General features: G+C 32.6%; 2 protein-coding genes across 2 annotated transcripts; one reads left to right on the top strand and one right to left on the bottom strand.

The window, feature by feature from the left end:
* Positions 1-395: 395 nt before the first annotated feature.
* Positions 396-2669, top strand: LOC114190214 (uncharacterized). Its single transcript, XM_028079012.2, has 6 exons — positions 396-720; positions 1024-1051; positions 1481-1711; positions 1884-1947; positions 2024-2083; positions 2303-2669. The coding sequence occupies exons 1-6, from the start codon at positions 599-601 to the stop codon at positions 2356-2358; spliced, it is 561 nt and encodes a 186-aa protein (XP_027934813.2). The 5' UTR covers positions 396-598; the 3' UTR covers positions 2359-2669.
* A 1846-nt stretch (positions 2670-4515) lies between these two features.
* ATATH8 (Protein kinase superfamily protein) lies at positions 4516-14547 on the bottom strand. The gene is made up of 16 exons (XM_028081059.2): positions 14075-14547; positions 13698-13873; positions 12180-12345; positions 11944-11996; positions 11681-11824; positions 11452-11556; positions 11226-11351; positions 10821-11021; positions 10291-10397; positions 10026-10188; positions 9814-9879; positions 8400-8493; positions 7617-7729; positions 7176-7246; positions 5591-5741; positions 4516-5290 (listed from the first exon to the last, which is right to left on the bottom strand). The coding sequence occupies exons 1-16, from the start codon at positions 14385-14387 to the stop codon at positions 4856-4858; spliced, it is 2484 nt and encodes an 827-aa protein (XP_027936860.2). The 5' UTR covers positions 14388-14547; the 3' UTR covers positions 4516-4855.
* Between the last annotated feature and the right edge of the window lie 1776 nt (positions 14548-16323).

Genomic DNA, 16323 nt, shown 5'->3' with positions numbered 1-16323 from the left:
CCAAACTATTTCCTCCTAAATGAGAATGAAAAGTTTTAGTAAGAATATGTTTTATTTTAGTTGTCATTTTACAATATCAATGAAACATGAAATATTCTTTTAAACTATACTTAAAAATTTATTTATTATGAAATAATAATTGTTTGAGGTAATATGTATAAGTATGCAAAATTATTTGGTTGAAAATATGAGCAAGTCTCTAAATACTTATAAAATGTTGTATTGAGTTTGTGGTAGGTTTTGTATAGCAAGACTTGGATTTTTTTTTTTTATGAAAAAATAATTTTCGTTTTAACTATTATTATAGTATCTAATTTTTTAAGAATGGCATTTAAGATGTTGATTGGTGGAAAGCATGAGCACATAAAAAGTAGAGTGATAAATAAATAATTGTGAAAATGGGAAAGATAATGAAACAGTAGTTAGAAGCAAATACCACAGCATTAAGCAGTTCCATCCATTTTTGTTCCTTACACACTTCGTTTTCCCGCAAAATTGTTTTTCTTTCTCTGTGCTTTTCTTTTCTTTCTCTTCCGTTCATTCATAAATCTCAGCCGTTCATCAGATTGGGCCTCCGTGTTCATCTTGATCGCCACTAATGGAGGTTCGTTCCAACCCTGCCGCCGGCAACTCCTTCGACCACCGGCGACCGCCCGCAGTTCCGTCGAAGCAGCAGCTGCCGGCTCCTCACTCCGTCGATACCTCCGCCGTTTCTCAGAGGTGAGTAAATTTTGAAATCTTTCTTCTTTTCTGTTTGGTTTAAATGGAATCTTTCGAAAATATGACCCTTTTTCCTACTCCCACGTAGGAATAAAAGTGAAAAATGAAATTTTGTTTTCGAATTTCGGTTCTTTTTTGCGTTATCAGAATTTGGTTTCTTCATGGCAAGCGAATTTGAGTTAGGAAAATTTGATCCTAAATACGATGCCCGGTTAATTATTCAGTTTTCAGATATTTCTTTTTAAATTTTGGATACTGGGTTTTGGAATTGTATTTGATGGTTGTGTTTTCATGTAATTGCAGACTCCAGAAGGAATTAATGGCTCTCATGGTATATCTCTTTTTACTCTAATTATGATTATTGTTAGTATTGTTATGAACCTTTCCATGATTGTAGAATAAATTCTGATATAGGAAGTTGAATTCCCAAGGAGCATCTAGAAAATCATGATCGTTTTCATTCTATTTTCGGTCCAGGTGACTGTTTAATGGAACAGTTTTATTTTATGAATCAAAGAAAGCATGATGGTTTATTTTCAAGAATTGAAAAGTTTTACTTTGCGAAGCATGTGTTTATTTATTCATGTACTCTTTTAAATCAGCATCTATATTAGGGTGGTAAATTGTGTAAATTAATCTGTTGGGATATCAGCTGATTTTTAAGAAACAAATATGCTTTCCTTTTCCAGATACTAGATTTTGTTATTTTGCTGTCACAGCCACTAACACTATGAAATGGTGAAAATGACTTTTCCTGCAGATGAGTGGAGGAGATCTTGGAGTATCAGCGTTCCCTGATGGTGAGAGTATTTTTACATGGATTGGTACAGTTGAAGGTGGAAAAGGAACTCTGTATGAGGGTCTATCTTATAAACTCTCTTTACATTTTCCCCTGGACTACCCTTTTAAGCCCCCACAAGTGAAGTTTGAGACAATGTGTTTTCATCCAAACGTTGACCAGTTTGGCAACATTTGTTTGGACATCCTTCAGGTATTCATTATTTGTGTTTAATTGGGTTTGACTCTACCATTAATGTCAATGCCAAGTATATCTATCTATAGAGGAAATTTGGATTTTCATTGCATCAATCTGCACCAAGTGTTTTCCATCCATCACACATTATCTTGGAGCTAATAACTGTCCTACTTCTGTGTTTCTACAGGACAAGTGGTCTTCAGCTTATGATTGCAGAACTATTCTTCTGTCTATTCAAAGTTTATTGGAAGGTCTGATCTTGATATCTTTTTGAGCTTTGCATTCAACTTTTCATGCTTGTCTAAGCAATTTACTTTCTAATGACAGAACCTAACTTGGAGAGTCCTCTGAACAGCTATGCTGCAGCACTATGGAATGATAAGGAAGGTTTGGAAAACTATTTTTTAAGCTACCAACGTTGTTTCTGTTATAAACTTGTAATGATTTACATTGCCTATGTTTATTTGTCTCGCTCCCCAGTTTTTTTCATTTGATTTGCACTTCAATTGCTGTATTCTTAGACAAGGTTGTTGGATTTTTCTTAACTTAAGTTCTGGAGATTTTTGTATATTTTAATTGGGACTGTGCATGGAAAATACCTTGCAGATTACCGGAGAATGGTTCACAAACAATATTTTTCCGGAGAAGCTCATGAAAGCTGATTGATACAATTCCAAAGCAAGATCAGTTAGTTTCTACATCATTGTTGCAAATGTTTGCCTCAAGAAAGAGTTTGCTCTTTATGAATGTCATTTTTTTTTTTAATTTGCTTTGATATTGTAATATAAAACTACGAGAGTTCTAAGTGATTTGAAAGTCTTTTAATAACATTCTGTATAAAATTAGTGAAAGTTGCCATTGCAAAAAAGTCACATGATCCAATTGACTTCTTTGTAATATTTTTTTCCCTTGGATGCACAATTCTTCCAACTGTATATTGATGTTACATAATATCTACTTGAAGTTGATGCTAGGGCTCATCTATTTGGATTCTTTACTATCTGGAAATAGTGTTCTAAGTGCTTCAATATTTATTCGTAAATTATTTGATTGAAATAAATGTAAAGTTTATAACTATCATTTGATTGAGTAAAAAGCTGACATCCTATGATATTTGGAACAATCCCTTACAAGTACTTCTTCGAGAGCAGTGCATAAACTTTCAATCTTCTATAAGCAGTTTTTCCTTTTAGATCCACTAGTGCAATATTAATATTCCATCTAATAATTAAGAAGTAATTCGTCATAATAATCAATGCAATAATTTCCCTTTTTTGTGTATGATCATTGTACTAATAATGCTATTTTGATCAGAGCATATTCATAAACCGCATATCATTTAAAACTGAGAAGTTGCTTCTTACATATCAATGGTTTTTATACTTTTAGCATAATAAATATTTTATTTTCTAATGTCTTTTTGCTTTTATTAACTATAATTATCATAAATTTTTCCAAGAAAAAACCATTGAATTCGTCGAGCCAATTCATAACATTTGACTAGGCTATTATAGCCTGCAACCTACAAATTCTAAATTTTTTATGTTAATGTCGGTGAATTTCCCAAAGTAAACAATGTTTATAAATCCGTTGGATTAACAAAATGATTAAAAATTTTCTGTACAAGTGAAAAATGCTTATTTAGTACAAAATTTCATGTTCGAGTTCTACGGACAAGTAATTAGACACTATGTATTCACTGTTATGGAAAAGATCTATTCAATAGAAAACTCTGATGTGTGAAAAATACGTTGGATCAGTGACAGATATTACTTTTGAAATTAGTCTTTGAACGAATATACTAGAAAATACTCATAACAAAAAAATATTTGCAGTGCACCTAAATTAAGAAATTTATGAAGGACTAAGAAGAACGATATTTAGTTCCTTTATTGAGTTTTAAAGTGTTTCTGGAAACAGCTAAGCTGGCTAAATGGTAAATACGTCCCATTTTGGGTCATGTACCTTGGTCGAGAAAGTGACAGTTAATTAGGTACATGTCATGTCCAAAACGACAGTTAATTAAGTTTTATGTTATTGAAATTACTCTTTGAATAATGATTCTTCATGCAATTGCATAACCAAGTTTAGATTCAATTCACGGTTAGGTACATAGTACAGTTCAATGATGTTTCATAAGGATCATGGTCTAAAGACAAAATGCACATTAAATTCTTCCTCGAAGACAGATAAAAACTTTCTCATTACTGTACCACACCTGTCTGAAAGACAGCAAAAATAAAAAATAAAATGTTGTTTGAAAAGATTTGAAGAGGTTGTAATTCGTCTTAAAATATTGCAGGCAAACTAAAACCATAAAATATTTCATGCCCCACTCACTCCTCTATGCATTGCATGCGTTAGGACAGCTCATGAATTTGTCTCGTCTACCTAAATTTCAAACTTGGTTTCTATTCATGATTTTATAACGTGAGTTTGAGATTGCATGTGCAATATTATGTAAAAGTAATTGTTTAATCATTTTAGGTAGAATTTGTTTTACTCTTGACGCATTTGAGAAGAAGAAATTTAGCTTTCATGAACAAAAATCGTGGTTAACAAATACAGTTGTCCATTCCGCCATAGAAAAAAAAAAGAAATTTTCCCAGTAGTAAGAGGCAAAGTAGAATTATTTATTAACAGATACGTGGATGCACACAAGGTATGCTATATGCATTAATTTTTCCAGTAGCTTCTAAATTAACATCTAACAGCACTTTAAATGGTTCGATGCCTCTCCCTTCTCACACTATCATCATTAATCCGATAACTTTTCACTCGTGATATAACTAAAATAAGTACTGAGGACTGACAGAAAATTAGTAGCTGAAATGCTTTTTCATTTTCTGAAAAATTGTAACACTTTACATGAAAAACTTTACATACATGTAGGGTATCTAGATATTGATAACAGCATCAGTACAGAGTACAGAGTTTCCCGTGTATAAACTGTAACTAAAAGACATTGCAATCCTATGCCTATATTTGGCCTGCCTGACACCAAATTTGCTCCAAATCTAAAATACCCAACTAATGCTACAAAGACAATTGCTTTTGCTGTCATCCGTAGAAATAAACCTGTTTTTTTTTTCTTGGAAAATTGTTGGATACGTAGAATGATCTCTATCTGCTGAGAAAACTAAACAATTTAAGAATATTTCATGCACTGACTGCGTATCTCTTAGGAGCATCAAATATTTTGGCCAAGTAAGCTTCAGAAAGAGACACCACAAGCCGGTGGCAGGCCAAAGTTGAAGCTGTCACCATTGTTAGAAGGGAAGCCCAGAAGAACCGCAACATCAATATTTTATCCCTACTTGCAGATTTTAGAATATTATAGAATATCACCCGGAGTCGTCGGTCTCTAAAGATGAAACTGTAATCATCTGTAGGCAAAGATCTAGGGGATAGACCTGATTCTTTGTTGCTAGGTCCATTAGCCAATTTCACCTTGGAATACTGAGTAACTATAATTCCTTGTCCAAATAATTTAATCATCCATTGGTAAACTACGTCAACCATGATCTTGCAGAGTTGTTGGCGAAAATACTTTCCCTCCTTCGAGACCACTGCTTTGACTAGTGATGCTCCATCCTGTCCATTCCATAGAAAGTAGGTTTCATACATTAAAAAACTATTTCAGCCAACCAAAGAAAATCTTCCAGACAAGCATATTCAGTTTTCCTGCTCACCAACAATATACTGCAGTAATCAAACGCTCAAACTAATAACGGAAGACTCGGTATAATAAATATAGTCATAGTAAAATGTTTCCTTTGGCACAACAAAATGTTTTTGACAATGAATTCACCAGAAGCTTGGGCAACCTGGTGAGCTGTGTACAATGACAATAAACTGGAATTACTTTAAGATAGAAAGCTTATAAGAACTCACAGCAGTCATGAGAAGTCTTCTGATAGCAACACCATCTTTGGATGGTAAAAGCCTCAAAACCAAATACGCAACATCAACTGTATCAATGGCCTTATTTGATAAGTGATCAAGGGGCTTCTCACTATTTGACGCTATTAGTCGCAAGGCTCTCCTGACAAAATAACAGGTATGAGACGCTATATCCACAGCAGAGAAAAAATTAACAATTATTGAGTAATAGATTAACTAAAACAGGACAGTCTAATATCTCTTTGTGAAGATCAGCTTGAGTGCATGACAAAAGTTAATGGAGAGTTATCAGCCATTATGCACATATAGGATACATGTGTCAGATACGACAATACATTTAATTTGAAAATAATAAGATACGATACGTTATAAGCATATTGAAAAATATACAAATTTTCTTAAAAACATGATAAATATGTGATTTGTGTGAATGTAAATTAAAATAACATCTATTTTCAAAACAAACAAAAAATATTATCATTATAAAAGTATTAGTACTTCATCAATTAGATACTTCATTGATAAATATTGATTAAAGTATCGGATAATGATATGTGTTGGATGATACAAATAGAAATATCGGTGCATCATAGGTTATCTGGCACCAAGTTTAAAGATCCGACCTGTAGAGGGTCGGTATTTGTTGAAGGTGTCATCCACCGGAGCTCTCACGATAAAATAAGTAAAATAAGTATACCAAAATGGTAGTGTAGATCTTTTAGTGTAATATGGGATAATAGAAATTTGATTCTTAGCATATGTTTGTAAGTGAAGTTCAACATTATTGCAAATTAGAGAAGATCACTTTGAGATGAGTAGAAATATCAAAACAAGTATCGAATTGAGGCCTTTCCTTGTTCAGTGATCACCAACCAAACCGATATCCCTAACTACTACACTCTAGAAGTTTACCTATTTCTAGAAAATTACAATGAACCAATGAGCTCCAAAATAAAAAATAAAACCAAATACTGAGGCAACTATGTCAAAAGGCTTATGCTTATGTTACTTACTCCTAGTCCTACAACTAAATTGGCTTAAAGAAAATGTTTCCTTGACAAATATGCTTTACCCAAATGGCATTCACACGGTGTACAGTGTTAAAAATAAAACCCAGCACAGAAACTAGAGGGCAAAGAAGAACTTTGTAATCTGAGGGTGTTGGACTGCCAAACAAATATGAAACTCATTAAAATTATTTACCATCACAGAAAAGTAATCAATGGAGTGGATATTTGCATAATACATAATGGCATAAAGGAATAGAAAGAAGAACATTAGAGCAAAATCTAACAGCATCAAGCAGCTAAATTTCAAAGAAGGATCAGAAAAGAGCGGCACATGCATACCATCGACTGTTTAATTTGAATTAGACAACTAGATGCATTTTTAGTTTTAATCTTTTCAATCAAAGAGGGCCTTGCTGTTTACTACGTAGTTTGTAGATGAAACTGAAAATACAAAGTCAATAAATCCTAGAAATAAGATATATATTAGGTTGGAAACTAAGCTAAAAAAGTATGTATAAAATATAAAACTTCCCAGAGAGCATACACTAGCATGAATTTTGACATACCTAGTTGCCCCAACCCTCAAAAACAGGGAAAGCCTTTTCCACTGGAACTCTTTCCTTCGGTTTAGAAGCACCTTAACAGGAGAAAAATGAGTTTAGGAAAAGAAATGAATAAGGTCTAGGATATATTACGAAGAAACTTCATTTAGTACACAATTGTAATGGCCTTTAGAATGACAGAGATGCTGCCTAGTAGTTTACATAATTGCATATGCAAAACTATGATGATTGGTTTGACGAAACATAAAAAGACATCATGTGCGGCTAACGTTTGAACAGGATTCATATATAAAAAGATCTAAAATTTCTTTTTCCAAGATAAGTGCTTAGAATATATTCTCTATGCTATAATGTCAGTAAATAAAAACAAACATGCGATGACTTGTTTTACAATTCACTTCTTTGGATTATTGACACAACTAATTGTTCAAGGTTTTATATTACCGAATGCAGTATTTTCCTTGTGGCAGCAGAGTTTTCTGTGAGCAGTTTTCGAACAACATAAGGATATGCAGCTTCAAAAGTCTTGAAATTTTTATCTGCGGCTATAGCCAAACCTGATATTGGTTCAAAGAAAATTATGAGTTAAAAGATATTGTAAGAGAATAATAGAAATTTAACATGATCAGAATTATAATGGGGAACCATTCATGTGTCTTTACATAATTAATATTTTGGTCATATTGGTTCATAACACAGTGTCAAAGCCTCTGATCAATTGGTTTAGAGTTTATTCTTCGTTGCTCTCATCCTTTAAAGTTGAATTTTAGCACAAGGTAGGTGAACTTGCTCATTATCCACACTTGGGACCAAAAGGCTCTTGCGGGAGAGGGTATTAGAAATAAAGTATAAATATATTCATGCACCTTGTTAGATATTGTTTGATATTATTAAGATATTGTTAGATATTGTTAATCACAATATCAAACAATATCTTCTATTTATTCTATTTATTTTTAGTTACTCTTTTTAATTGTACCTCTCTCTATTATAAATAGATTACCCTATGTGTGGTTTATACACAAGGGAGATTAATCTCAAACCCTATTTTCTCTATATTCAACACACCTTAACCTAATAACTTGAGCTTTTGAGATTGTTCGTTCAAGACAACAAATATTTTGAATTACTAGTTATTGATGATACATAAGGAATAGAAGCAGAACTATTAGCAAGACTCTAAATAAGAAAGACAAGAAGTAATTTGTTGTCGTATTGATAGTGTACCTTCCAAGGAAGCTAGTGATCGCAAGACAAGTGTATAATATGGTGGCATACGAAAATGATATTTGAGTGCTACAGTCCAAATCTTTCCCAGAACCTTGAGGAAAATTGATTGAAAATTCAGTAAGTTGAGAAGTTTACAAGCAAAAGCAACAGAGAATAGAAGACCAACTATTAACACATGTTCAATTAGATGGATACTATTACTTTGCCTGGATATAAATTTAGACAAATACATATTTTAAATGTATATGCAGTAAGAAGTGCTTTGAATTAATTTCTTATAACGATATTCAATAATAACAACCAGAAAAGGATTACTACAACCATTTTCTAATTCTTACAGAGCAGGAAAGACAATCAGGCATAAACCAGTTATATTTGATGCCATATACAATTGATATCTTTCGTATCAAATCCAAACGTGAAACCAAGAAAGGAGGGCTTAAATTTTAATCAATCAGCTTCAAAGTGTAGCTTAAATTATTCAACAGTTTAAAGCAAGAACATTATAAGTTTTAAACTTTTTTAAACAATACACTATACACTATAGACACTCCCTATAATATCCATGCAATCTGATGGTGCTTGATTGTATTTATACCTAAGGTGGAATTAGATTTAGAACTTGCGGTTTTCAATGTAAAGAACACAAAATAATTAATTGTACCCATGTTTAAATATATGATTTGAATTTCACATAACATCACTTCTGTTGAAATAAACCGCAAAGTAAACCATCCAATGAATTATCATTATTGATGATAAAACATGATTAATTTTATGTATACCCATGTCCAATAACCCATGTTATCCATAGACATACATGGTTTGCTACTGATAATGGATGTTACTCAGTTGATTTAGTTTTGGAAGTGTAATTTTCTTCAGTTATGGTTAGCTTCAAATAGGGGATGATGCATTCTATTTTAGTCAAGGTTAATCCTATTAGATATCCCATACTAACTAGAGATATTGTCAAATTATAATATATAACTGCAAATTTCATTTTAAAAGTCGATTTTTTGAAATTGAATTAGATTTAAATTCCATTTTTTTAAACTAGTATCAGAACCATTAAGAACCTATCATAGTCCAGTTTGTTGAGCTTAACATGTCACCCGCTATCAGGTTCCTCCTAGTCCCACGCTTGAGATATTCACTCCTTGGTGTGAGGAGGTGCGTTGAAGATCTCACATCAATTAGAGATATAACCAATCATAGTATATAAAGAAGAGATGTAAACCTCATTTTATAAGCTAGTTTTATAAGGTTAAATTAGCCTTAAAGGCCAAAAAAAATTAGTAAGGAATCCTATTATTTCCATATTTCTTGACAGTCACAGTCAGTGATTTGGTTTAAGCAGTCACCTGACAAACATAATTCAATTACTATTCTTCTTAAATATGACTCTCACCTTGCTGAACTTCACATCAGGAATTCCTTCTTTAAGTTCCACTTCTCCCAATGCGTGTTCCAATTCCTGAAAATAAAATATAAATTCAGAAAGCCATTGTGTAAGCATAAGTTTCAGAATAACCAAAAACTGGATATGAGAATCCTGTTCTTATTTGGTTTAAATATTCAATGGCAAAATAATTATTAAATCCTGAGATACAAGTGATATACCAAGGTAATAAGTCGGATATTAGTCCCCGGCCTTACAACATCCATATCAAATAAAGCTCGGACAAGGGATTCCCAGTCACCATTTACTATATGAATTATGGAAGCCAGCATAGCATATTGATGCCTTTTTTCCATTTGACAGAGCAAACCGAAATCCAGAAAACTATCACATACAAAGAAGTGAAAAAATCCTTTTAGACTTTTGTTGTGAAGTTAGACCATAATTTATTCAGAATGTATTGGATAGGCAAGGAAAAACAAATACCCTATTTGTCCTGATGAAGTATAACGCAAGTTTCCAGGATGTGGATCAGCATGTAATAAGCCTGTCTCAAGAAGTTGCACCAATGTTGCCTCAACGCCTTTGCTGACCTGTACCAATATGAAAAAGTAAAAAATAACTGAATGTGACAATTTCAATATAGTGAAACACTCAGAGCCTCAGAGATCAAATAGCAAGGTTTGCATAGAATCAGTCATTTTAAATGGATGAAAAAATGTCAGATGAGTAATAGTGGTCAAATAAGGTAACAAAGGATTGATGAAGAAATTTTACCACTACCTCAATTCCATGCCTTGTTTATTTTGTAATTGAAACTATAAAATATCTTAAGGCCAAGAGTTTCATTTTTACTCATACTCGTAATTCTAATAGAAAAATATTGATTATCTTCAGTAGTTCACTTAGTTTCTACCAAAAGCCAATAGCGTCAACATTACTTAACATCCAAGATATAAAATACTTTTGCACAATGTGAAGACAAATAATGGATAATTGCATTTTTGTTTACATACCAGATCAAGAAGACGCCTTTTTGCATCTAATTTCTGCCTTTCTGAATATTCAGAGACATTTCCAACAGTGTTTCCAGCAGTCACAGAGAGCAAATCTGTTGGACTTTCACCAACCATCCACTCCATGGTCAAAACTCTCTTTCGAGTTAAATGTGGAAATACTTTTGGCACATGCATGAAAGTAAAGGAAGAGTGCACTTCCTGCATTTACCAAGACCATGTCAATTCAAAGAACAAAAACATTGATCACTGTTTAGTGTTTTTTGTCAAACCGATTCAACCAACCCTCATTTTAAAAGTTAAAATCTGATAAAGAATTCATCAATGCTCTAAATTGACCAGTGCTAGAATTCATTAATATGTGAACATAATAAAACTCCAGCCGATATGTCTTTTATTTATTACCTGAAACTTTGAAGCATTTGCAGCCTCTAATTTGTAATCCAGTTCACCAACAAAACCTTTCCCTAGTTCATCAGCATAGAGGCGAGGGTCACTCTTTCTCTTGGCAATCTTTTGCAGCAGTCCCAACTATAATGGATAATATAAACACTCATATAAGAATTTATGAAGAATAGATAAATAAACGTAAAACTTAAAATGCCACTAGAGATTAATAGTAATTACAAACCCCAAGGCGAAGGATGTAGATATCCCGCACCACCACATGATGCAGATTAGGACGCTGAACTTTTACAGCAACGTTATTGCCATCAGTAGTACGGGCAAAGTAAACCTAGAGAATAGAAAACTAAATAAATCAGTAAGACATACCATCACACTTTAAAGTAAAACATAACTAAACTCTCATATGTAACATTTAATTATAAATGGTACTCCCCTGTCATAGGAAAAAGTACCTGACCAAATGATGCAGCAGCTATAGGCTCCTCAGAAATGTAACTAAAGAATGTTTCCAGAGGACAACCAAATTCTTCCTCCATAATCTTCATAGCAACATTCCTAGGAAAAGGAGGGATTTGATCATGCAATTCTGACAATGCCTGCAACAAGAACACAATTGAAATATATATACACACATATTGTCAATCCAAGCATTCAAAATGTTAGCAGTAGCACAAATGTGATAGAATGGCAATTCAGACACAGTTGTCAATCTAACCTTGGACATCTCAACACCAATGATATCTGGCCTTGTGGAAAGGGACTGACCAACTGCATCAGCAATCAAATGAATGTAACAAGGATATTGATAATCTTGTGACTGCATGAGAGAAGTGAAAGCCCCAACACCAAAAAATTTAAAGCAATACAAAATACAAAATTCATATAAAGCCCAATAATAGAATTATGAAAAGAATTTAATTTAATGATCATATTATAGATCAAACTCCTCACCTTTTATAAAGGTAGGACCAAGATTAAGTAATGTTTCCTTCAATACCATCCCAAAATTATACTGAGATGATGTATCATCCAAATCCTCATCAGGAGCTAGACCGAGAAACTTTTTAAACCCTGAAGTTCGAATACTGATCATAGCAGTGGCAAAGGAGAAAAGTACCTTCCAAAATGGAATATAAATCAATAAGGATACACTTCAAGAAAAAGTGAAGAGTGCAACATGAAACCAATTTCGAACCCATTGGAATATGTGCATGTGCGTATTTAGGAGGAACTTCTTACACCAAAGCGTGTCAAATACTCACTCAAAGTTGCACCATTTAATAATTCTTTACTGAATATATTAAAAAGGTCACTATTGAGTTGGTAGTTTCTACAATATGGAACATATCTACAAAATTTTACGTGAATCCAAAATTATTTGATATGTAACTCATGTACATACAAATTGACATAATATAATATATACTTTTAAAATCTATGAAATTAGGAACTATGTTTACTTTTTTCTAACGTTATCTTCACAAGATTTGGAAAAAATAAATATGTAACATATATTTATAATTTGAAGATTTAATCAATAAAGAAACACATCCACTTAAAGCTATATATGGTGCATTGGTGCATGAACGGATGTAACTCACCAATATAAATTGATTCATGTGTCTACTACTGAAATCAGATTAAGTTCAACTTAATCTGAAAAGCTAGTTTACTGGTGAAGGATTTTCAAAGTCATCATAAGGGGTATTTTGCCTATATACACAACCAATGCCAGATTTTAACAAACCAACTTCACACCCAGAACTAGATATTTGGACCATGATACTTGTAGTGTTCAGTATCCCCAGGTGACCAGCATAATAGCTAGGATAAACTCCGATGTCATTAGAATTGAGAATGGACTACTAGGATTATACTCTTGATGTCATTAGAATTCAGAATGGAATATACCTAAGTTAAAGTTCCTCAAGAGAGATGTACTGCCAAAGTCACTATAAACTGTACTTTGTCTATATAATCAATTGATATCCAGTGGCACATCTTCAGCAATGATCATGCATCCTTGACATAATGATGACAAATTGTAAATTTTAAATTAAAAAGTTATATCCCTATCATTAAAAGATAGTTTATTACAGATAGGAGTTCAATCGAATAAGTGAATAACTATCAAATGTTACATCAATTCAGATAAAAAAAACTGAATAAAAACTAACAGTCAAGGTCAGAGTTAAATGGTACCAAATCCTAGATATTGTATAATTCTTATGAAACTAGAAAAACAAATGGACAACTATTGCTTGCACAGGATAATCGGTCTCTAGGCTCTAGGCAAGTACATATTCACTAATCATAGTATACTACTTTACAGGAAGCAAGCAATTATCTTCAACCAAATGCTGTTATTACACGATAAAACAAATATTATGGGACATTAAAAGGCAAGTAAGTTTGCACAACTTAACCCGATAATTTATTCACACTGTAAAAAATAAAATAAAACAGTACCTCAAGAACACGAAAGGTCACCACATGCGGCCTAACACTGAAATACTGAGCAACATCCTGAGGATCGTAAACTTCCGGAAGCGGGTTGGACCAAACCTTGGACAAATAATAGAAGTAAGAAGCATACGCTTCCAAAGCCTTGAGATCATACATGAGCAAGTCCACTCCAGTTAGTCCTGCAACACAACCAGAGACCAAATCAACACAGTAAACAATCAAACTGCATTTCTGATAGCCAAGAACAACACTCATCATGTAATTTAATTAACATGGTTGCGATAGGAATTTTCTCGCAATGTCATTGAAGACGTCAACTATAGCAACTCGATGAATCAGAAGCGCGAAATTGAGATGGAATTGGGGATGTGGACGCAAACCTGGGTACCAAGGTTGAGGCCAAGAAGGAGAAGGAAAGGGAGGAGAGTGAGGATCTTCGAGATGACGGAGCCAAACGACGTCGTCGATTTTCTTCGCAACCTGCGGAATGCGGAAGGTATGGTTGGCCCAGGCAACGCCGTTGTCGATTCCTTTCTTGAGGAATTCCACGTCCTTGCGAACCACCTGAGCGAAGTGGCTGAAGTCCCCCCATGTTCGCTTCTGTTGCTGCTGCTGCTTCTTGCTCTGCGGGCGCCTGGGCAAGGAGGCGCGAACGGAGAGAGACGGCGGCGGAGGCGCTAGCACCGTCAGCATGGACGGAAGAGGGTCAAACGGCGGCAATGAAGTTGAAATTAGTGTGCATTTGTGTTGTTGTGTGGTGATTGCTATGACTCGGTGAGTGAAAGAGTAGTGGCGTGGCGTGTGTGAACGTGTTTGTTTATGTGGCTATGAGGTAAAGTTGCGATACGATAGGCCATGATGATCACGAATAACACACACATCATCGACTAACTGATAATTCAAATGCATTCACGTTTTCCTCTTCGCCTCAAATAATTTTTTTTTTTAATTCGGAAGATATTTATTATATATATATATATATATATATATATATGATTTAAATAAATTGATAAAAAATAAAATAAAAGTAAAACGTGTGTAATTAAAAAAAAGTGCGAGGAAGAAGCTATAAAATATAACAGAGATACCTGGAAAATGAAATAAAAAACAAAGGTGTGTTTCACTTATTTTAAAAACATTATCTTTTCCAAATCTCTTCTTCTCTCTAACAAGAAAATCTTACTTATTTTCATTCTTGCAAATCATACTAGTATTGATTACTAATGTAACAATGGCTTAAAGTCCTCATTCCTATTCACACATGTAATCAAATTTCCAAACATGGTTGATTCAATTTAAAGTGGTTAATTATTATTATTACAAAAATAAATAACTTATATATATATATATATATATATATATATAAACATTAAATGTTTACTATTACTTATGAAAGGAAAATAAAAACTACTTTTTAAATAATGTAAAATTTACTAACAATGTAAATGTAAGTTAAAAATTCTACTTTGGATAAAAATAATAAAATTGAGTGACTTACTAACATTAAACTTTTAAATTTTGTTTCATAGATACGTTTCTTATATATTTAATTGATATTTTAAAAGTGTTAAATCTATAAAATATATTGTCAAGAAATTTAAAAAAAATTGTAAGTTACTTTTAATGAGAAGTTGATGTAATTATGAAAATTGTATTATCATAAGTGGATTTATTTTTGTTTAATAAATGATAAAGTATACTAATATGAAAAAGTGGATAGCAAAATTAATTATAAAAAGTTTATCCTATGGTATAATTTGAAATTAATATTTGTCAGTTTTTTTAGAGAACAGGGGACAGGGGCTAAAGTACACCACTAGACTTCACGTGAAAAACAACTAAAAGCAAGGTCAACTAATAAAAGAGGCAATTAATAGTCATTTCTCTTTTGCAGCTCTTTAAAATGTATGAAAAATAAAAGGAAAAGATTAAAAAAAAGAGTAAGAATGAATTTTGAGCAAAAGATAATGTAAATAAAATACACATCTTAAAACATTTTTCATTTTACAATTCTGCACTATTATTTGTTTGGATGATTGTGTTTTGGATTAAAGTGATTGATTATGATTAGTTTTATTTTTATACATTTAATTCAAATATCAGACCAGTAACTGATCAGAAGTGATCGAATGTGGTATTTATAGATTCAATCAAACATGCATCGAAATGTATCAAAAGTCTTAAAATTTAAAGTTTAGTACTCACGGATGTAAAAAAATTGTATAAATGAGTATCAGTAGATAAAATATGTGACATATAAAAAATTAATAGTAAATGAATACAAGAAAGGAAGTAAATATGTCACACGTCATTATTTTACTTTTTATGGAGAAAGCTATGATTTATGGATAATAAGAATACAAACATATTTAGAGGGACTAGATATGAGAAGTCGTAGAGGAAGATGATCTTTCCTTACCTGAAAATTCCATTGTGGCTCAAATCAAAGCACTCAATGACAAAAAGACGAGAAAGACAAAGACAAAGTCATACTTGTTTACAGGTGTTTCACAAATGATTATGACCAGGATCATGACTCTAAAGTCTCTCAAAGAGATTTGGAAATATTTGAAAGCAAAATATGAAGGAAATGAGAAGATTTGAGGCATAAAAGTTTTGAATTTGATAA

This window comes from Vigna unguiculata, chromosome 7, assembly GCF_037176805.1.
Source record: "Vigna unguiculata cultivar grain cowpea cultivar isolate G323 ecotype 2 chromosome 7, ASM3717680v1, whole genome shotgun sequence".
In the NCBI taxonomy this organism is placed as follows: Eukaryota; Viridiplantae; Streptophyta; class Magnoliopsida; order Fabales; family Fabaceae; genus Vigna; species Vigna unguiculata.
This window is presented reverse-complemented; position numbering and strand designations above follow the sequence as displayed.

Excerpts from the sequence above, each read along its gene's own strand:
- LOC114190214 (XM_028079012.2), top strand. The coding sequence starts at position 599 with ATGGAGGTTCGTTCCAACCCTGCCGCCGGCAACTCCTTCGACCACCGG. Across the intron at positions 1,712-1,883 it reads TTTGTTTGGACATCCTTCAG|GACAAGTGGTCTTCAGCTTA; the intron begins GTATTCATTATT and ends GTGTTTCTACAG. Across the intron at positions 2,084-2,302 it reads ACTATGGAATGATAAGGAAG|ATTACCGGAGAATGGTTCAC; the intron begins GTTTGGAAAACT and ends AATACCTTGCAG.
- ATATH8 (XM_028081059.2), bottom strand. The coding sequence starts at position 14,387 with ATGCTGACGGTGCTAGCGCCTCCGCCGCCGTCTCTCTCCGTTCGCGCC. Across the intron at positions 11,557-11,680 it reads CTGCTGCATCATTTGGTCAG|GTTTACTTTGCCCGTACTAC; the intron begins GTACTTTTTCCT and ends TCTATTCTCTAG. Across the intron at positions 9,880-10,025 it reads ATATCCGACTTATTACCTTG|GAATTGGAACACGCATTGGG; the intron begins GTATATCACTTG and ends TTTTATTTTCAG.